Genomic DNA, 21,880 nt, shown 5'->3' with positions numbered 1-21,880 from the left:
ACCTTTTATCTTCATCAGAAGAAAACACTTATTCCCTCTAACACCCTTTTATGATAGTACTTTTCCCTCTAATATTAATAGTCTAAGAAATTGAATAGTAGTTCTAAGAAAAACACTTCTTTGTGCAAAGAGTGATGGACAAAGATTCATTTTGACAGGTATGTAAAGGCAGGCTTTTTTTTTTTTTTTTTTTTTTTTTTTTTGCAAGATACTCTGCAGGGAGGGACTAAGTTGAGTGTAGGCTGAGATATACCTCTCTGGTGCAGAATTTAAGGGGCCTCAAGAAACTTAGTAATTATTTTTTGTTCGTTTGTTTTTTTTTTTGAGACGGAGTTTCGCTCTTGTTACCCAGGCTGGAGTGCAATGGCGCGATCTCGGCTCACCGCAACCTCCGCCTCCTGGGTTCAGGCAATTCTCCTGCCTCAGCCTCCTGAGTAGCTGGGATTACAGGCACGCGCCACCATGCCCAGCTAATTTTTTGTATTTTTAAATAGAGACGGGGTTTCACCACATTGACCAGGATGGTCTCGATCTCTTGACCTCGTGATCCACCCGCCTCGGCCTCCCAAAGTGCTGGAATTATAGGCGTGAGCCACCGCGCCCGGCCGAAACTTAGTAATTATAATGTTACCAGTAGAGGGTTTTCCCTGCAAGTTGTCCAGGTTCTTGGAGTTTTGAACAAAGAATTGGACAAAACGCACAGCAAAGCAAGGAAAGAATGCAACAACAAAAGAGATTTATTGAAAGTGAAAGTACACTCCATAGAGTGAGACTGGCCAGAGCAGCGCCACAAGGATACAGAAGCTTCTCAGGTCCAAATACCCACTAGAGGTTACCCATTGGCCACTTGGTGCTCACCTCATATCAATGAAGTCGTGGCCTGCAATCAGTCTGTTTGGTTGTGGAAAGCAACCAAACTGAGGCTGAAGTAAAGTTACAAAGGTTACACTTTTGTGCAAATATCTGATTGGTTGTGGAAAGCAACCAATCAGACGCTAAAGTGAAGTTATAAAGTTGCATTTCTATGCAAACGTGTGATTGGTTGCAAAAAGCAACCAATTAGAGGTACTTTCAATTTCCCATCTGCCATGCACAAAAGGAGGGGGTTTGCAAAGAAAGTAGCCCTGGTCCTTTTGTTACTTAGGCATGGAAAGTTAGGGTTTTCCTTTCAGTTTAGTTCTAGGAAGTCAGTGTGAAATGGCCTTAGGTTCCCTGTCTCCAGATATTTATTCTCCTGCTCAATAATGTAGTATTTCAGTGATCACAATTAATTTTTGAAAAGCTACAATGAACAAAGTACCAGTTTTTAAAATAAAGACAGGACATAACAATGCTGGATTTGCCTCATGAGGCAAAAGGAAGAGTTGGGCATACTGATCCTGTCTCTGCAAATCACAGGTAAGTGAAGTGTAAAACTAGGACCATATTCACCTGATTCATAATATAAAATTGTATTGGTATATATAATATTAATATTCTCTTAATTTCTCTTTTTCTATTTCTAGGGAGATACTAACATCTCCATCATGCTGGCAATATGCTGTCCTGCTTAACCGATTCAATTATCCTTTTGAACTGGAAAAGGATTTATATTTGAAGGGCTATCACACCCTCTTTCAGGGATCTTTACCCAACTATCCTAAATCAATGAAGTGTTACCTTAGCAGAACTCCAGGCCAAATCCCTTCAGAAAGACACCAAGTTGGAAACCTGAAAAAGTATTACCTCCTAAATGCTGCTTCTCTTCTCCCAGTATTGGCTCTGGAATTAAGGGATGGGGAGAAGGTTCTGGATCTGTGTGCTGCTCCTGGAGGCAAATCAATAGCTCTGCTGCAGTGTGCTTGTCCAGGTAGTGTGCTTTTCTTTCATATTTAACAACTTTTTAATATCTGTATGTTACAGAATACTTTGAAAGTATATGTATATGGGGAAAAACATTAGATCGAGTTTGCAAACTCAGGAAGCCTGAAAACTGAGACACTTATGGAGAAGGTTGGAAATTGTTGCTGAGGAAATCAGTATAAATAACATTTCTTTCCGCAACTTAATTCTAGCAGGTGATTGGGAATAAAACTTCAACATTTTATCAATACAAATCTGTCAGATAATATGAATGCTGATAAGCCTGATAGGTATTTTTTATTGTTTACGTTTATACTTGAGAGTCTTATATAGATATCCCTGTCATACTTTTCTGCAACAGAATTATATACATTTAAAATAATTGTTTGATGTCAATAGACTATAAGGTTCTAAGGCAATTCTTACCAGTAGAAAAATAATGTGAAGTACATATATACTCTTAAATTTTTAAGTAGTTCCATTTTAAAAAGTAGAAAGAAACAGGTGAAATTAATTTGAATAATACATTGAACCTGATACATTCAAAATATTGTTTCAATATGTAATCAAAGTAAAACTTAATAAGAGATATTTTACATTCTCATTTTTTTACAGGTCTTTAAAATTGGTTATCTTACAGTTACAGCACATTTCAGTTCAGACTAGCCACATTTCAAGTGCTTAGAGACACATGTGAGAAGAGGGTATAGTATTGGACAATGCAAAGTCTTTTCAAGTGACTTTTTCATTACCATTATTACTAAAATCAAAGTGATATACAGTTTTACAACTATTTGTTAAAAGTAACAAGTCAACGTTCATTATAACTTTTTTCTTAATAATTTTTCCTTTAAAGCTAATTTTTTTTCTTTTAAAATGAATACAGATTTCCCTGAATAAATATTACTTATTGCTAGAGGAGGCAGAGTTCATCATCAATTCTGTCTGGTTTTTGTGTGATAGTTTTGTTTTTATAGATGCCAATGCTGTTCACACAGATACAAAGATAGAAATATGACTTGGCGTGGTGGCTCACACCTGTAATCCCAGCACTTTGGGAAGCCAAGACAGGCAGATTGCTTGAACTTAGGAGTTCTAGACCAGCTTGGGCAACATGGGTTTTTCTAGACCAACTTGGGCAACATGGGAAAACCCTGTCTCTAAAAAAAAAATTCAAAAAATTAGCTGGGCATGGCTGTGCATGTCTGTAGTCCCAGCTACTTGGGAGGCTGAGGTAGGAGGATTGCTTGAGCCCAGGTAGTGGAGGTTGCAGTGAGCCAAGATTGCACCACTGCACGTCAGTCTGGGAAACAGAGTGACACCTATCCCAAAGAGAATTGTGTTACAGTTGTTTTACTGGTTCTTCAAACTCCTGATTTATAGCCCCAGATCACATACAGATCTTTCATTAAGTATTATTTTAATGATCTATTAGATAAGCACTCTTTAAGTCTGTTTTTTATTTTGTTGAAAGTGAATGATGTGAAACCATCTCAATTACAAAAGGCAGTGTTGCCATTTTTTTTTTTTTTTTGAGATGGAGTCTTGCTCTGTCTCTCAGACTGGAGTGCAGTGGTATGATATCGGCTCACTGCAGCCTCTGCCTCCCAGGTTCAAGCGATTCTCCTGCAAAAGCCTCCTGAGAAGCTGGGATTACAGGCACACCACCACACCAGCTAATTCATATGTTTTTAGTAGAGATGGGGTTTCACCATGTTGGCCAGGCTGGTCTCAAACTCCTGACTCAAGTGATCTGCCCGCCTCGGCTTCCCTAAGTTCTAGGATTACAGGAGTGAGCCACTGTGCTTGGCTGACTTATTCACTTTCTCAGCCAAGACACTGATATGTTGAACTGCCCTTGTTTGATGTTCTGGAGGTTTCTACACTCTGGCACATTCTGCCATAATAGGATTCTAGATGTGTGGGAAGCTTGCTTGTCATTTGTAAAGTTGGTGAAGGGACATGTGAAAGGAGATGCCCCACTGGAGGTGTCATCCTCCTTTAGGAAGTTGATGATCTAAAAATGGATTCTTTTGAAACTGTCCAAGCCTTCCTGTCCTTTAGAACATTGATATGCATCCCCAAGGCATGTATGTTCTGGTTTGAAGACTGTTTTTATACTCTTATATGAGAGCATTCCCTGTTGAAATAGATTTAAAATTATTTTATGACAAATATGAATCCAGTTGTACTAGGTATTGGTACAAATATATATTGGTTAACTGTATTTTTAGGAGAAAATATGCCCTGTGTTTTAGAGTTCTGGTTAAAACTCAGCTATTGAAGCTTGTTGTATTTTAGAATAAGAAATCACAACAGGAATATTATTTTATAGGTTTACCTTATTATTTCTATGATTTGAGCTGAAGTTCTGTGAAATTGTATGTTATAAGGAGTACTTCTTTTTACTTCTACTCTGTGTCCTTTGAAGTGTTCTTATAAGTTAAAAGGCTTATACTAATTAATTCTGGATATAGAACTTTAGTATTATAAAGGATGGAAAGGAAATGTCAAATTTGGTTACCATTTTGAAAGGAGAGCATTTTAATCCTAAATTATCCTCATTAGTAGGCTATAAATATTTTACACATTTATGGTAGCAAAGTTGATTTGATTAGGTACCCAAAGGCAAACTGATCTATTCTAGGAGTTTGAAGTGGAGAAGAATCTTCCTGTTCTTGTATCAAGGGCAATGAACTACAGGCAGTTTTCCAAGTAAAGTAGCTTTTCATCTAAGTAGGACTAATGATAATGATTTACTAAGAAGTACAGATGTCTTCATGCTGATGCTTAAAGCCCAAATTAGGTTAGCTACAGTGCTTGAATTTGGAATGTAGAAGCAATGCTAATCAAAGCTTTTATAAGCAAAATATAAAATGATAACTGCACTAAGTGTGCATTTGTACATCAAATGTCTTTAGATCAGTACTGGTCTTTATTCTGGGCCAAGAGGCTTATGGCTTTGAATGATTACAAAGCTTATGTTTTAGGATGATTTAAAAAAAAAGAGTCTACTTTCTATTGGTCCAGCTTCTCTCACCTGTTAACACATTGATGGACCGACCATGGTTTTTTTCAACATATCCTTTTCAACGTTCTGGTCTTGGCAGAAAAAGAGCAAACGATATGGATTCTAAATGGAAAAACATTAGCAAATTGACTAAGGTTGACCCAGCTTGGTGGAGTCTTAGTCAGCTTTCTGGCTGAAGGCTATGTCCCTCTAGGCATGAAAATCCCTTTGATGTCAGTGATAACTTTTTTTGTTTTTTTGAGACAAGGTCTTACTCTGTTGCCCAGGCTGGAGTGCAGTGGTGCGATCTTGGCTCACAGCAGCCTTGAACTCCCGGGTTCAAGTCACCTTCCCTCCTCAGTCTCCCAGGTAGCTGGGACTATGGGCACATTTTTGTAGTTTTTTATAGAGGTGAGGTTTCACTATGTTGCCCCAGGCTTGCCTCGAACTCTGGGGCTCAAGCAGTCTGCCTGCCTTGACCTCCCAAAGTGCTGGGGTTATAGACGTGAGCCAGCACGCCAAGCAGTGATAACTTTTTGATATCTGGTTAGTTGAGAAGACTGAAAAGACTTCTTTCTTCATTTAATTGCTTTTGCTCTCCTTCCTGCTGCTTCATCTCTAGTCCTTTTTTTGCGTTCTACAGGTGCCACTTTTTCCTTTTTATTCCCCTGCTCCTTTCCATCCTTCAGATTATACTTCAGAAATCAGCTTTCCTGGAACGCCTTCTCTGAACTCCCTGCGTTAGGTGCATCTTCTTTGTGGTAATGAAAATAATAACCATTTTGGAACGCTTTGTATGTGCCAAAGACTGTGTTAATCATGTTGCTTACATCTCTGCTTTTCAAACATTTTTTTAGTAGTCTTTGCTTCCAGCATCTTGTTTTTTATTTTTTTCTTCCTCTCACCTTCTCCCAACATCTTTTGTTATGTCCCTATATATACATCTTCCTAAAGTCCTAGGGCTCTGAGAAACTGTGACTATCACTGGTGACCATTATTTAACTCTCCAACTCTGTGAGTTGGGTATTATTATTCCCATTTTAAAGGTTTAACTGAGACAAGAAGTCCTAAATTGCCTAAGGTAAGTAGCAGAGCTGGGATCTGAACTCAAGTTTTCATTGTTGTAGTTGTGCTATTGACTATTCCAGGGTCTCCCAGTAATACACAGATGCTGACTTGTATAGCATCCTCTGTTAGTCTTCTGGAGCATAGGGGCAGATCCTTTTTGTTTTTTTTGAGACAGAGTCTCACTCTGTCATTCAGGGTGGGGTGCAATGGTGCGATCTTGGCTCACTGCAATCTCTGCCTCCTGGATTTAAGTGATTCTCATGCCTCACCCTCATGAGAAGCTGGGATTATAGGTGCATGCCACCACACCTGACTAATTTTTGTATTTTTAGTGGAAATGGGGTTTCACCGTGTTGGCCAGGCTGGTCTCAAACTCCTGACCTCAAGTGATCCACCTGCTTTAGCCTCCCAAAGTGCTGGTTACAGGCCTAAGCCAGCACGCCTGGCCCAGATTCTTATTTATCTTTGTGCCTGCAGCGAATAGCACTGTGCCTAGTCCATAAAAAGTTCTTAATAAACCAGAACCTCAAAGTAGTTCTAATCTCAAGTGCATTTTAATCTAATGTCAACCACATTTTAACAAATTCGTTATCACCATTTTGTTCTTTGGTGAGTTTGTAACATTGCTTCCAGGTAAATTTAAAGAAACTTACCATTATCCTTTGCTGTGCTTTTTTTTTTTTACAGGTGGTAATACATGAGTGGGGCAGGAGAGGGCTAACTCCCACCTACCAGGAATGTCAGGCCACTATCAGGCGATGATTTGGCAGTTGTCACACTGCCTCTCTAAAAATGATAATTGGCAGCCATTGCCAGGAAGAGGCAATTTCCTGATGCTCCGCAATTGTTACACTAATGTGATAATTCATTGTAGGCACCAGGGAAAGGCAATTTCCCAAACAGATAAAAACGTTTGAAATTGATAATCAGCTTCCATTAAAATCTTAGGAATTAGGCAAGTGAGCTGAAGCATGTACATCAAGAGACAAAATGGCAGAATATGACCTTCCGGGGGTATTCTACTAGAAAAGGGAAGAAAGCCTCAGGTGAGCATGTGTGCAAGTTTCTAAACACACTACATGTGCTCACCTTCCAAGTGTAAGGAGGGCATCATGCTTGTGGGCAACTCAACCTTAAGTAGAATGAAGGAAGAAGGCTGCAAGATGCTGGAAGTGGGCCAGCATATAAAGTCCTAGGATTAAGGTTAAATGGGGCACTTGACCTCTAAAGTGCTCACTTGGGTCTCTTCCAAGTGGACTGTCCTTTCTTCCCTGCTCTAAAGCTTTTTAATAAACTTCCAGAACCAGGTGTGGTGTCTCACGCCTGTAATCCCAGCACTTTGGGAGGCTGAGGTGAGTGGATCATGAGGTCAGGAGATCGAGACCATCCAGGCTAACGTGGTGAAACCTCATGCACCTGTAGTCCCAGCTTCTTGGTAGGCTTGAGGCAGGAGAATCGCTTGAATCTAGGAGGTGGAGATTGCAGTGAGCCGAGATTGTGCCACTGCACTCCAACCTGGGCGACAGAGCGAGACTCCATCTCAAACATAGCACAGCACAGCATAGGATAGAATAGAATTCTTCCACTTCTGCTCTGAAACTTGCCTTGGTCTCTTTTTCTGCCTTATGCCCCTCAGTCGAATTCTTTCTTCTAAGGAGGAGAGAATTGAAGTTGCTGCAGACCCATATGGATTTGCCGCCCCCTAACACTTTAGTATATAGGACAGTATCGTTATTCCTATTATAATATTGAGAGGAACATAGAAAATGATCATAAATTATAGATTATGGCTCCAAAGAATAATTGGAAAGATTGGAAATAAGGCAAGATTATTGTTTTTAAGTTAGGTCTACTAAAATAAATGAATGAATGAAACATCCAATTTCATTTTCTTTCCTTGGACCAAAGATTGCCATGTACAGATGCTGAATCCTCAAGAATTTGTTAAATTCACCCCTTTTCCTGTTTAGATAAAAAAAAAAAAATTAAGATTTGGTTTGCTTTTGACCATTTAAGCACAAAATTAATTGTCTTAATGTATTAAATGTTAGTATACATATGAAACTTGCATTATGACACTTTATATTTTATATTTTTAAAAGGTTTAATCAACCTTAGACCATTTCAAATAAAATCTACATCTAAGCACAATAGTAATATAGCATAAAGCAGTAATTCTGCTGGAAGCTATTTTAAAATGCTGACTTGAGAATCTTGACTAAACCTATATGTAATTTAATGAAAAGCTGCCCTGATTTTCAGTTGTAATGATTTAAATATTTGTTATTATAATGCCATGCTTTAATCAAGTCATCTCCATTTAGTATACACATACTATGTGCAAGGCATTGGATGGCATGCATATAGAGGTAAGGGATATAGAAATGATGAAGACTTTCCTGTGGTATGACAGACTGGGTACCCTAACCAATCCCTCCTTAAGAAAATAACTAAAAATGTAGGATATAATATTAAAAAAATTTTTAATGCATCAATTATCTTTAAATGCTTAGTGGCCAAAATCTAAGAGAGAGTGGGAACCTTAAAGGTAAATTGTGTACTGAAGCTGGCTTTTGACTTGAGAACATTTGCTTAACACGAAAAACTTACATGTTTTTTATTGCTTCATGAGAGTGAAGGAATAAAAAAAAAAGCCAGAGCCTACCCAAGTAGAGCATCTAATAGAAGATTCACTTACATCAAGCTGGGACTCAAAGTGCTATACCCACCATAGAAGGTAAACCAGGAAGAAATTGTCCTCTTCAAATGACTGCAAGGAAAGCTGTCTTCCACTTTGATGCTGGGGGAGGAGAGAAAGTACCCTTTGAAATCATTATAGTGAAATTGCAGAACACTGAAAATAAAGAGAAGACCTTAATAGCAACTAGAAAGAATGGAGAGCTTACCTTCAAAGGAACAACGGACAGAGGGTTAACACTTGAGAGTAATAAGAGGAATCAGCATTCAAAGGAATATAAAAGATGACTGTCAATCCAGAAATATATTCAGTCAAAATATGCTCCTGAAGAGCAAAAGTGAAATAGAGAAATAGAGAGAGATTAAGAGTTTGTCACCAATAATTCTAAAGGATGTACTTCAGGAAAAAAGAAAGCCATCCAAGATGGAAGATACGAGTTAACAAAAAAATGAAGAGCAAAGGTAGGATATTATGTGGGGAAAGTCTAAGAATCATTAGGTATAAAAGACCATGATAATGTTTTGTGGGGTTAAAAAATGTAAGTCCAAAGAAAACCTAGATAAACAATAACAATAGCATCTAAAACAAGAGTGTTACAAGATTCTTGTAACTTTTAGAAGAGTTGGTGAAAATAGCCTTAGCTAAGATTTTTCTTAACGTGCACGTTAAGTCTTTTGAGTTACCACTAAAAAAGTCAAAGTAGAATGTAAAATATTTAAATTAGAAAAAGGGAGGAATTGAATGAAAGATGAGTAAGGATGTGATTCTTTCCTCTGAGGTCCTTAGTATTTGATAGGCAGTGGTGAACAGTGTAGGGGGTGAATTTGGGGGTTATCTTGTGGACCCAATCTGTGCATCACTACAGATGTGTTTGGCTTCATCTTTACTCTCATCCCTCACCTCCTGGCTGGAGCCACTTGAATTGTTTCCAGAGACTGGAGAAACCCTAGCAAAGGCTCATGCCATTCACGCAGTTGTCTGCTTCTGATGCTACTACTGCCACAAATTGGAGAGCTTCCTGATGAGTGTCAGCTGACAAGCAGAGGTCATCTCACCTGTGTGCTTGCAATACCAGGCCTTGGGTACTGTCTGGTTTTCTTAGCAGTTACCTGAAGGGGCCAGGTACACAACCTCAAAGTAGGTGGAAATTATCAGCTCTTGGTATGGACTTTAATGAGAGAATGAGACAAAAAGTGGCTGGCGGATTGTTCTTCCTCCTTGCTCCAATAACATTCAGCTCCTTCCAAGGCTCTGTAATTTCAAACTGTAGAGATACCCTGAGAGACTAACCAAAGCTATAGGCAGCTTGATTAGAAATCCTCCTGTATCTGTCATGCTCCTTCCATGATTTACTTCCTTTTTTCTCTCACTTTTGCTTCCTTAGAATTAGTCTCTCTCCATACCATGAACTTTTGTCTTATATTGTTTTCTAGTGATTTCAGGATAAGACAAGGGCTTTTAGATACCTATTTAAGTTCCATTAGTGAGTCCTCCAAAAGACACCCAAAATAAACATGAAAACTAGCTGTGCAGATGTGCTTTTAGATGATTTTCTACTCTTATGCCTAACAAAATTGATGGCCTCTCCTGAGCTCCTTCCCTGTAGATAAATAGGGAGCCCTGGGCCAGGTGTGGTGGCTCACACCTGTAATCCCAGCACTTTGGGAGGCCAAGGCAAGTAGGTCACCTGAAGTCAGGAGTTCCAGACCAGGCTGGCCAACATGGCAAAATGCTGTGTCTACTAAAAATAAAAAAATTAGCCAGGCATGGTGATGCACACCTGTAATCCCAGCTACTTGGGAGGAATGAGACAGGAGAATCGCTTGAACTTGGGAGTCAGAGATTGCAGTGAGTGGAGATCATGGCACTACACTGCAGCCTGGGCAACAGAGTGAGACTCCATCTCAAAAAAGAAAAAATAGAAAAGAAAAGAAAAGAAATATGGAGCCCTGGTAGTAGAGAAGGTAAGCCATGCTCAGAAACACCTCTCATATGAGATGAGCAAGAGAAGTACAGAGTATGTTTTGGAAATGGAATAGTCCATCAAGTTTGATAGAGCACAGAGTATACTGGGGAACTGGTGGGAGATTAAAATGGAGAGACTGTCCTGAGGTCTGGCTACTAGGACCTTGATTTAAAGGCTTTGCCTTTGAACTTTATTCAGTGGATGATAGGAAGTCATTAAAAGTTTTTTTTTTTTTACTTTTTAACAGTGGAATGACAAAAAAACAACTATATATATGTGTGTATATATATGTGTATGTATATTTATATATGTGTGTATATATATGTATATATATGTGTGTGTGTATATATATGTATTTGAGCAAAGACTTTACAAATTCTTTTTCCCTTCTACACGAAAATTTAATGTTCAGTTAGTTTTCTAGTATTGTTTCCTTGGTAACCTGACAGAGATTGTCCCTGTGTTTCTAGGCAAGATTGCTTATGATAAAAATGGCCCTGATTGGTAAACTGTATGTGGGCTGGGAGAAAGAATAAATAACCCCTAGAGACCTGATAGAGATGCCATGCTTTGGGTCTTCCGAGTGCAGTGATTCTTATGACTGGGCATGTCCCTGTGGAGGCACTGAAAGCCTGTGGACTTGTTAAAAGAAATGATGGTTCCTGTGGGACAGGAGGCTTTTAAGCCAGAACAATTCCTGCATCTGCCTCAATGTGAGTCTCATCTTCTTGCACCTGAATTACCACCTGTGTTGACTCTTAAGAGTTAGTTCTTTAGCGTGAGAACTGTGTCTGAGGTATTGGTTGTATAATATATCTATAGGAATCTATACTTCTTTATAGGTTTTACCTCTAATAAAATTAAACTTGGTGTAGCAAATGCTGAGAGGTTCTGAGAGACTGTGTAGGCATGACTATTGTAAATATTTTATGTAGTAGGTATGTGTATCTATATATACATACACATATACACATCTGTATTTCTGTTTTTAAAGCATAAGAAAATTATATTGTTTACCTCTGAGCCCTATTTCTGCATAATTATGATGAGTTAATTTCTTCCTGAAATTTATTTGCTGAAAAGTAGAAATTTAACAGTTCCATTGCCTTCATTTGAAACTTTTTAATCCTTTTTATTTAGGTTATCTTCATTGTAATGAATATGATAGTCTGAGATTCAGGTGGCTGAGGCAGACGTTAGAATCTTTCATCCCACAGCCTTTGATAAATGTAATTAAAGTGTCTGAATTGGATGGCAGAAAAATGGGAGATGCCCAGCCTGAAATGTTTGACAAGGTACTTTTATTACATTGTGACAAACTGATGGATGCCCAATGATACCACTATTATGTTGCTTTGTAGTTGTTATTTTCCATCTGTTCTCAAACATAGCCTGATACAGTTTCTCAGTACCCTGGAAAATTTTGATAAAGTGAACATGGAAGCAGTTTTCATTTGATGGTCAGCATGGTTCAAAGAAAGCAGTAACTCTGGGATTGGGGATTATAAAATGTTTTATATTACCAGGTAACTCAAAGGTACTCAGGAAAATATATTATTTGGATCAGTACACAAACATGTGCACTGTATTGCTTTAATTCAGTAACATTTCAGATCAGAGTATGACAGTTGAAGAAAACAGAGGTCATTTCAGTAAGCTGAAATTGAAATATTGGTTCTTAGAAATAAGTGCTGAGAATTCAGAAATATATTAATGTCTGATTACAATGAGTAACTTTGTAAAAGTTTTTGCTGTGGTTGTCAAGGATATCAAATAGCATTAGTAGAGATAGTAAACTGTAATTCTCCCATCCCAAGCCCCCAGAAACAAACACTGAAAGTACATGGTAAGTTTTTCTGAAAAGGATTAGTGAGGAAATGTCGTAAGAAAAAACTTACTGTGGTGTATTTTCAGTTAAAAAAGAGATGTTTACATTTATTTGCTATTTGTTTGCCATGTTTTACAAAACTTCTCTATTTTGTGCCTGAGAATAGATTGTCAGTGCATATTTGGATCACTTGTCTTTTTTTTCTACAGGTGTTAGTGGATGCTCCGTGTTCAAATGATCGAAGCTGGTTGTTTTCATCTGACTCTCAGAAGGCATCTTACAGGATAAGTCAAAGGAGGAAGTTGCCTCTTCTACAGATAGAACTCTTAAGGTAAGGACTGTTAATACAAAAGTGCATTTTGGTGTCTGATATAATTTAAACAGGTGTGACAGAACATGTCAAGCCCCCAAATGGAGGGCTTGCCGTGTAGGTGTCAGCGATTATTCCTCCAAAGGCTGCACTCAAAAAACTCCCAACTTCTTCCCCTTCAGCTCTCTGCCCGTCCTCTCACCGCCAGTGAAATGTAGTATTGCTATGCATTGTCTTTTAAAGGGCATAGATTTTACTGTGGTTCAAAGTTGTTTGCTCACTGGGACCCAAGCCTGGGGGTTCATAGCCCTGTTTCTTTTACCAGAATCTGAGCAGCTCCTTAAGAATAGCTTTGAATCAGGATGCATGTTTTGTTAATGGTCCACATGAATTAGTTTCTCACAAGTTGTAGCTAGTTGTTAGCGCTTATCTCCCCTCTGAGAATTTTCCAGAAGGACCTGGACACTGAATATTTGGTTTCCTAAATAACAGAGCCATTTTGAAACATTAATTGTTTGGGTTCCAACACTTATTTTGACATATATGATACTCCCATATAATTCTTCCTGTTTAATGCTAAGCAAAAATTATCTATAATATTTAAAATACAATTAAATGGTGCCTTATCACTCATTACCTCTTGCATGTAGAAAGACAATGAAAGACAGTAAGCATTTCCAACTTCTGATACACAGCAATGAACATATACCATTACCTAAATGTTATAACCAATACGAATATATAGCTTTGTATCAGATTATGTCTCAGCTCATCATTGTGATTCTTGGTAGTACTTACCAGAAGGTTTTTCTAAACATTTCTCATCCGGCAGTTAGACCATTTGTTTATATATCTCTGAAGTCCACCCTTTCATGTAACACTAAGATATTTTGAAAACTTTATGCCACTTTTCTCTTTTGCCCTTTGGGTTATTAGCTTTGAAATGACCTAGATCCTTCTCTAAATCATTTTTCTCACCTAATATGTATTGATCTGGCTTCTTCTTCTTCTTCTTCTTCTTTTTTTTTTTGGAGATAGAATCTTGCTCTGTCACCCAGGCTGGAGTGCAGTAGTTTGATCCCGTCTCACTGCAACTTCAGCCTCCTGGGTTCAAGCAATTCTTGTGCCTCAGCCTCCCAAGTGGCTGGGATTACAGGTGTCCATCACCACACCCGACTAATTTTTGTATTTTTTGTAGAGATGGGGTTTTACCATGTTGACCAGGTTGGTCTCGAACTCCTGACCTTAAGTGATCTACCCACCTTGGATCCCAAAGTGCCGGGATTATAAGCATAAGGCATCATGCCCAGCCTCGGCTTCTTAATTATTCCTGCTACACTAGTCTTGCCATTGTTATTCCTTATACCTGTAACAGATACTAAATCTTGTGATGACCTATTAACATTGTGATCTCCATTTTTTTTAAAACAGTAAGTAAGCAAACAGGTTTCCTGAGAATATTATTTTTCTTGTCTGTCTCCTGACAAATCTTCCCCTGACTTACTTTACCTTCTGTTTATTACCAGGTTTTCTGTGATATTCTGTCTACTGTTTTTCCTCCCACTTTGTCTCAATTAATTATATTTTATCTTCTGTTTCCTTTACTCTTCTAAACTTGTTCTTTTTAACGTTATTAAAGAACTATTCATTTTTAAAATTTTTAGAATTTTTAAAATATATTTTTGATTATACAGGTAATACATGGAACCATTTTCATTGTGAAAAAAAAAATGAAATAATACAAATGAAGCAAAAGGCCTTGTTGGCCACATGCCCAGCCAAATAGCAATTTTCTTCTTAGAGTTAACTATTGGATTTATGTTTGGTGTATATACTTCTAGACTTTTTCTGTGTCCTTTCTACACTTGATCTGAGCCAAAAGGCCGAGAACCGATATTTTCTGTGTCCTTTCTTACAAGTATCTGTATATAGTGAAATACATTTTAAAATAACTGTTTTATCATGATGTGTATATTCTTCTGTTACATGGTCTTTTTTTTTTTTTTTACTGAATATTTCTTAGTCTTTTCCATGTATGTCTACTTTTTTCTCTTTAACATGTGAGATTTTCAAGAGGATCTATTGTATTCCTTTTTAGTCCTCTATTTCTGGATATTTGCATTGTTTCTTTTTTTTTAACCTATTTTTTACTATTTTTTTTTTTTACTTTTATAAACTATCTTTAATTTATCTCATCAGACAGGTCTACTAGCATTTTTTAAAAATTAAATATTGAGAAGTAGAATTGAGGATCAAGTATTTTAGTAGCTGTGTTCGATTGTTCTCCAAAAAGGCTCTATACCCGTTTATGCTCCCTGCTGCACTCGACTTTGTTTACTGCTTGCTCCCTTTTAAAATATTCTCTTCCCTTGACATTTGTGATTATAGACTTTCCTGGTTCTCTCTACTTCTCAGTTATGCCTTCTTCATATGTCTTTTAACTTGCTCTTCATGAACTCATCCCACAAATTTTGGATTTCTTTAGCTTACTGATGTTGATCCTTTTCTCTATCTGATAACTTCAACTGGTATCTCTCAATATGTGAGCTTAGACTATCTTCCAAATAGGTGTCTAAGCTCAGATCTTTCTCTTAGCCTCAGACCTATATATTCAGTTACCTTTCCGAAATCTCCAGAAACATAAAACTCAAATAATTAAGATAAAACTCATAGTTTCTAATTCTCTCTTAGGGGAAATAATCCTCACCAAATCGACAAAACAAAAAAGCAAAATACAAATCTCACCAATCTTCCTCTATCCCCATTCTAGTAAATGCCACACCACCATATATTTGCCTAAGTCAGAAATCCATCTCCGACTTCCCTCTTTCTCATATAGTCAATCAATCACTAAGACATCTCAGTTGTACCTATTACATGTGTCTCAAGTTCATCCAGCTCTCTCCATCCTGAATAGCCTACTGTAAGCCACCAGTGTTGTCACGACATGATTTTAACTGGCCCCCAACTGCCCTACATGTCTCCAGTTGTGAGCTGTACCACTTGATTCTTCACAGTGGAGCCAGAGTGATGCATCTGAAATGTAAATCTCATCATGTCAGTTATCCTTTCAGAAATCCTACAGTGGTTCCCCATTACCAGCAAAATTTCACACTTTTTTTTTAATTTGGGGATTTTCCAGTGAAAACTAGGATTTGCTAGACAAATTCTAGAAGAGCTGCAGTGCTTCACACTGTTAGTGTAATACCCATGTGCTCTTTTGACCTGGCTCCTTCTTACTTCAGCAGCCTCATTGTCTCAGGACTCTTACTCATTTTGTTCCAACCATGCAGTTTCTCAACAGTCCACACAGTGTCTCATTTCTGAGACCAGGGCATTTCCTGTTCCTTTTGCTTGAGAGTTCTTCTAATTTACGCTTCCCTTTCTCCTGGCAAACTCTACTGATTCTTCAGGAATCAGCTCTGACATCTCCTTACTGAAGCCTAACCTGACTTCCTTGGAGTGGGGTGGATATTGTCCTCATGTTCTTACCTTCATTTAAAGATATATTTATTGTCAGTTTCTCTGCTACACAATTATCTAGTACTTACCTCTCTTTGACAAGAGTGTAAGCCCCATGTGAACAGGTATTGTTTTATTATTCTCATTCTACCATATAATTTGGTGCCTGGCATATAGAAGAGACTGAATAAGTAATTGTTTAAAACCAGTATATTACATGGGTTGAGTATTTAGAATTTATAGCTGTAATTAAATTTACAGCACAGTTAATATGACGAAAACAATGGTGTAATCATTATTGTGCTGCATGGTGATTAGACAAAAATGTAAAGCAATTCCCATAATTTATTTTGATTAGTATTGCTTTTACATAGCCAAAACATGGTTATAGTTTTAATTTAGTTTTTTCATCATTTAGTAAGCTTTTCTTAATATCAGATAGCATTTCAGTCATCATTGCAAAATCATACACATGCATAAAGTCCAGATAGGCACCTTCTTATGTCCCAACAACTAAGGCTCTTCTGTAGTGACCACTCCTCTCTTTCACCATCTTTCTGTAGTGACCACTCCTCTCTTTCGTCATCTTACTTCCCAAAAGGAATGGCTTTAGTAGCACATCACTTTAGTAGCAAATTGGCAGGGCACAAAACTGACATCACACGGAATGTATGTTTCCATGTAATCATACATGATTGGGAAACGCTGTCGCACCAGCCATCTCCCATTCTTTTCCTTCAGCAGCTGCTCTGCATTCCCGGCCTCTGCTTCCTGGTCTGCCTGAGGGGTTTGCAATGACTTGAAGCGGCCAAAATTCTGAGTCCTTTGGCTATGTGATTGTGATGAGAAAGCGGATAGAGCAAGACATCCAAGCTATAGGCAGAGAAAATGATCAGATTCCTGACATCTACAAGTCTTGGGGTTAAAAAGATAAAGAAAAAAAATGATAATACCAGATACAATCTCTCTTTTATCTCCTGCCCTTGACGTCAAAACATGAAAAAAAAAGACCATAGCAATTTTATCATCAGAAATAGCTTTATTTTATCACTATATCACTTACCTAGAATTTTCTCTTGCCTGTCTTCTGATCTTTCCTCAGCTAGTTATTGAAATACCTTGTGTTAACAAAAGGCAATTCTTTTATTCCACAATATGAGATAAAAGGTTCTAAAATGCAAACATGCAAGAGAGTAAATACATTGACATGTAAAGAGTTTCAGTCAAACTATGAAGGATTGTTTGCAGATCTTTATTTTCATTTGCAAAGAGCAGTTAGAATGCAAGTAAACAAATATTGTCTGGCCTCATTTTGTGGACAGAAGATGGCACTCAGAAGTGAACAAAGGAGTGGAAAAGATAGTGAAGAGGTAAATAAGGGAAACTTTCTGATTGTACTGTTTTGCCAAAGGCTAGACTTGTATGTACATTGTTGACAGATATGGTGCTCAAAGGTACTTTATACACCAGGGAACTTATAAAGCCTTTAAAAACAAGGACATTCTGTCATTTACTTCAACATAGGTGGAACTGTAGGACATTATGCTAAGTGAAATAAGCCAGGGACAAAAAGATAAGATACCTTATGATCTCACTTCCATGTGGAATCTAAGAGTTGACCTCATAGAAATAGCATAGAAAGGTGGTTACTGGAGGCTGAGGGTGAAGGAAGGATGACTAAAGGAAAGACATTGATCAAAGGGTGCAAACTCTCAGTTAGACTGAAGGAATAAGTTATAATGATCTATTGTGATGCATGGTGACCACAGTTAATGATGTATATTTCAAAATTGCTAAAAGAACAGATTTGTAATATTCTTATCACAAAAGAATGATAAGTTGGTGAGGCAATACACTAATTAACTAGGTTGAATCTTTCTACAGTGTATACATAGACCAATATATCACATTATACCCCATAAATATTCACAATCATTATTTTTCAATTAAAAAAAAAATCCCGTTTATGACTGCATGAAGGCATGCAGTCACTTTACCAGAAATTATTTATATTTATGTTACATAATAAGCAGTCTGCACAGCGTTCAGAATTTTCACTTTTGGTAAGACAGTATATTGTAACCATATACTCTACAACTGAATATTAATCTGGCACATTTTTATGAATGTGATAGTTAAATGAAAATTGATGTCTTATTTAACAGAATTTTTGTGATGTTAATTTCTCTATTTTTTATTTATATTAAAATTTTTAGAGAGAGGGTCTTGCTCTGTCTCCCAGGCTAAAGTGCAACAGTGGTGCGATCATAGCTCACTGCGGCCTTGATCTCCTGGGTTCAAGTGATCCTCCTACCTCAGCTTCCTGAGTAGCTGATACTACAGGTACATGCCACCACACTTGGTTAATTTTTAAATTGTTTTGTACAGAGAGGACCTCACTATATTCCCCAGACTGGTCTCAAACTCCTGGCCCCAAGTGATCCCTGGCCCCAAGTGATCCTCCTTCTTTGGCCTCCCAAGTGCTGAGACCACAAGCACAAACCATTGTGCCCAGCCCTGATGTTAAAACTTAAAAAAAAAAACTATTAGTATATATGTAATATTCCTTAATTTTTTAAATTAATATATATAGAATTATATATAATGATAAAAATAATAATCTAACTTGTTTTCCATTTTTTCAAATGAAAAAATCTATTAGAAGGTGCAGTGATAACAGCAGAAAGATCCCAAAACCATATGAGTTCTTTGTGTACTTAAAGACTCTTTGATTTATCCATATAGAAGTAGAAGAATTAGAATTTTCTATTGAATTTATGGAACATAAAGATAAAAGTTATATAAAATTTTCTCACACATCAGTCCCAAAACTATTTTCAGGAGATAAGAATGAGGGGTAGGGATGAAAGGAATAATTGAATATAAGCCAAATCTATTAATGGAATGCCACTTAAAAGTATACTTTATGAATATTTCTCAAAATAATTTTTGAGCCAGTCATTCCTATTACATGCTATGTCTGTTCATACTATATAATCAAATCATTTTGCCACATTTGTATTTAAATAAATTAAGAAAAATAAAGTGGGAAAATATACTGAAAATTATGTATATGTACTCTTTTTAGAAAGTGACTATGATAGTTATATAAGAGAAGTTTCATGATTTTTAGGTAGGAAAGCATTAACTGAGGAATATGATTTATAACAAAAACATAGGTAACTTATTGCAGTAATGTATCATGTCATTCGTTTCCTAGGAGAAAATCAATCACATTTAAAATACTGACCCCTTCTGGTTTTCTTTTCTCACTGCTTGACAAGTAAAATCCAATTTGTGAACTCATTGAAAAAGGGAGCTTAGATTATTCGGTAACGTTTTGAAAATTTGTATAAATCATCCAGATAACAATCCTTAAAAAGTGGTACTCTGACAGCAAGAATTGTGTTTTGAAAGGAACATTTAAAAAAAAATCACTAACACCTATTCTCTGCTGCAATAGAGCTAAGATAAGGAATACCTAGTGACTGTGCAGCATGGCCTTCATCATTCATCAACATGGTGACCAAAAGTTGATGTGTTTATATTGGAAAAATAAACTTCAAATATGTGGGTCTCTCAGAATGGAAGATTTCCACCACTGCTTCAGCTATGTATATGTTTTCTTTTAAAAGTTTTAATAATTCAGTTCATTTTGTGTATTGTCGTTGTATGCTTAGTCATATGTTTGGAATCCAGAAAACAAAAGCACACTACTATTACTTACTACTACAGATGGAATTACTATTACTTACTACTACAGATTGAAGAGACATCCAGAAAACAAAAGCAAACTACTGTTACTTACTGCTACAGATTGAATTACTGTTACTTACTACTACAGATTGAAGAGACATCCAAAGCTATAATTTGTAGCTATTATTTTCTTTCATAAAAATGTCTCAAATATTTATTGACAATATGAATACAATCATGAAAATAACATGTCATCAGCATTTATTAATTTATTTAACATTGTCTACATTTATTTATTTATTTGAGAGAAAGTCTCACTCTGTTGCCCAGGCTGGAGTGCAGTGGCATGATCTCAGCTCACTGCAACCTCTGCCTCCTGGGTTAAAGCAATGCTATGCTCATGCCTCAGCCTCCGAGTAGCTGGGATTACAGGTGTGTGTCACCATACTCCGCTACTTTTGTATTTTTCACAGAGACGAGGTTTCGCCATGTTGGCCAGGCTGGTCTCGAACTCCCAACCTCAGGTAATGATGAGGTTTCGCCATGTTGGCCAGGCTGGTCTCGAACTCCCAACCTCAGGTAATCTGCCTCCCAGAGTGCTGGGATTACATGCATGAGCCACCATACCCAGCCTAAAGTTATATACTTTGTACTGGGAACTTAGCTAAGCATTGCAGATTCTAAAATATGTAGGAAATGATTCTTGTTCTCAAGGTCTTCAGGCCAATTATCATAAAATGTGGTAAGACCTGTAATAGAACAGTTAGGGTGCTGATGGAATAGAGGGAAGGATGCCTAACTTTGTTCTTGTTAAGGATGGAGTACAAAATGAACAACAGGTAAATATTTAAAGAGATTTGTCTAATAATTTTTCCTAGTCATGAAAGTAATAGTTTCAAAAAGAATTTGGAAAACACAAAGAAATGTAGAGAAGAACATAAGCCACCCATTGAAAGAAAACTTATTATACTGCACATTATTATACTATATATTATAATATATAGTATAATAATATAATAATAGAGTATAATATACTGTAGATATATATATATATATATATATATATATATATAATTATTACCTTTAGATGCATGTAGTGTGTAGAGTAATAGGCATCATAGTGATATACAGTTGATATCTTTTTCCACTTACTTTATCATGAACATTTCAATTATTCATTAGTATTTGAAAGCATGCTAGTCCTTCATTTATTCAGGTCGTTAGGAGTATCTAAGACTCTTCTTTCCTTACACAATCTGGTTAATGCAAGAAATAGTTACAAAAATATATCCTAATGGAGATTAAAAGATCAACTTTTTAAATGTTTCAGGCAAGTGCTTGATAACTCTTTAGGAAGGAGTTATAGCAGCTGGCCTTTGATCCATTTTTCTTTTGATTTCCAGGGGGACACTCCTAAGGAAAGAAAGAAGGCAGGTCACCCAGTTAAATCTTCTCAAAAACACAGATAATTGGCCTCCTTGGTAAATAGTCTAGTGAGTTTTGCTAAGAGGATACTTCTTGTTTATGGCATACTGTGAGCAGAATGTTCCTGGTTAGGATTGCCTGTGGTAAACACAACCCAGCATCTATGTAGCTTTATGACGCATGGCTTCCTGGAGATACCATGTATCAACTTCATAAGGTATGTTGTGACATAACCTAAATGCTCCCCCATGTGTGAGGTGACCTGTGAATATGGTTTAGAGAATTCATCTATTCTGAGTTAGAAAGCCCATACTCAATACTGGAAGCAAGACCTGGGGAGCTACATTGGATGTCCCAGATCTTTCTCTGCTTCTCTTGTGCCACTTGATTGCTTGTATACTTAAAATTATTATTAAATAGTAAAGCTTGATAGTGGGTAAAGGCTCTGGTCTGTGTGAATCTGATTTGACAATTCTACCCTTCATGTTAGCTCACTCCTGAACCCCAACCAGGCCTCTGTGATGAAGCTGAATTGAGGGCATGATTTGCACCTGAGTCCCAATTGCAAGCTTTTT

General features: G+C 37.1%; 1 protein-coding gene and 1 non-coding gene across 6 annotated transcripts in view; one reads left to right on the top strand and one right to left on the bottom strand.

The window, feature by feature from the left end:
* NSUN3 (NOP2/Sun RNA methyltransferase 3) overlaps window positions 1-21,880 on the top strand; it is a 108,417-nt gene that overhangs the window by 9,399 nt on the left and 77,138 nt on the right. For 3 of the 5 annotated variants that reach the window (XM_064380005.1, XM_064380006.1, XM_012474163.2), the window contains exons 3-5: window positions 1,506-1,849; window positions 11,725-11,879; window positions 12,622-12,743. In XM_064380005.1, coding sequence (XP_064236075.1) covers window positions 1,506-1,849; window positions 11,725-11,879; window positions 12,622-12,743 — 621 coding nt within the window. Of the gene's footprint in view, window positions 1-1,114; window positions 1,399-1,505; window positions 1,850-11,724; window positions 11,880-12,621; window positions 12,744-21,283; window positions 21,648-21,880 lie in introns of those variants that run through there. The other 2 variants (XM_012474166.3, XM_012474164.2) reach the window with 2 other exon arrangements.
* LOC135276462 (U2 spliceosomal RNA) lies at window positions 14,428-14,617 on the bottom strand. The gene has a single exon (XR_010344000.1). It is a non-coding gene; the product is annotated as a U2 spliceosomal RNA (small nuclear RNA).

This window comes from Aotus nancymaae, unplaced genomic scaffold (genome assembly GCF_030222135.1).
Source record: "Aotus nancymaae isolate 86718 unplaced genomic scaffold, 86718_ANA_hifiasm-v0.15.2.pri h1tg000022l_1, whole genome shotgun sequence".
NCBI classification, from domain to species: domain Eukaryota; kingdom Metazoa; phylum Chordata; class Mammalia; order Primates; family Aotidae; genus Aotus; species Aotus nancymaae.
The sequence above is the reverse complement of the archived record's forward strand: the minus strand, read 5'-3'. Positions and strand labels throughout refer to the sequence as shown.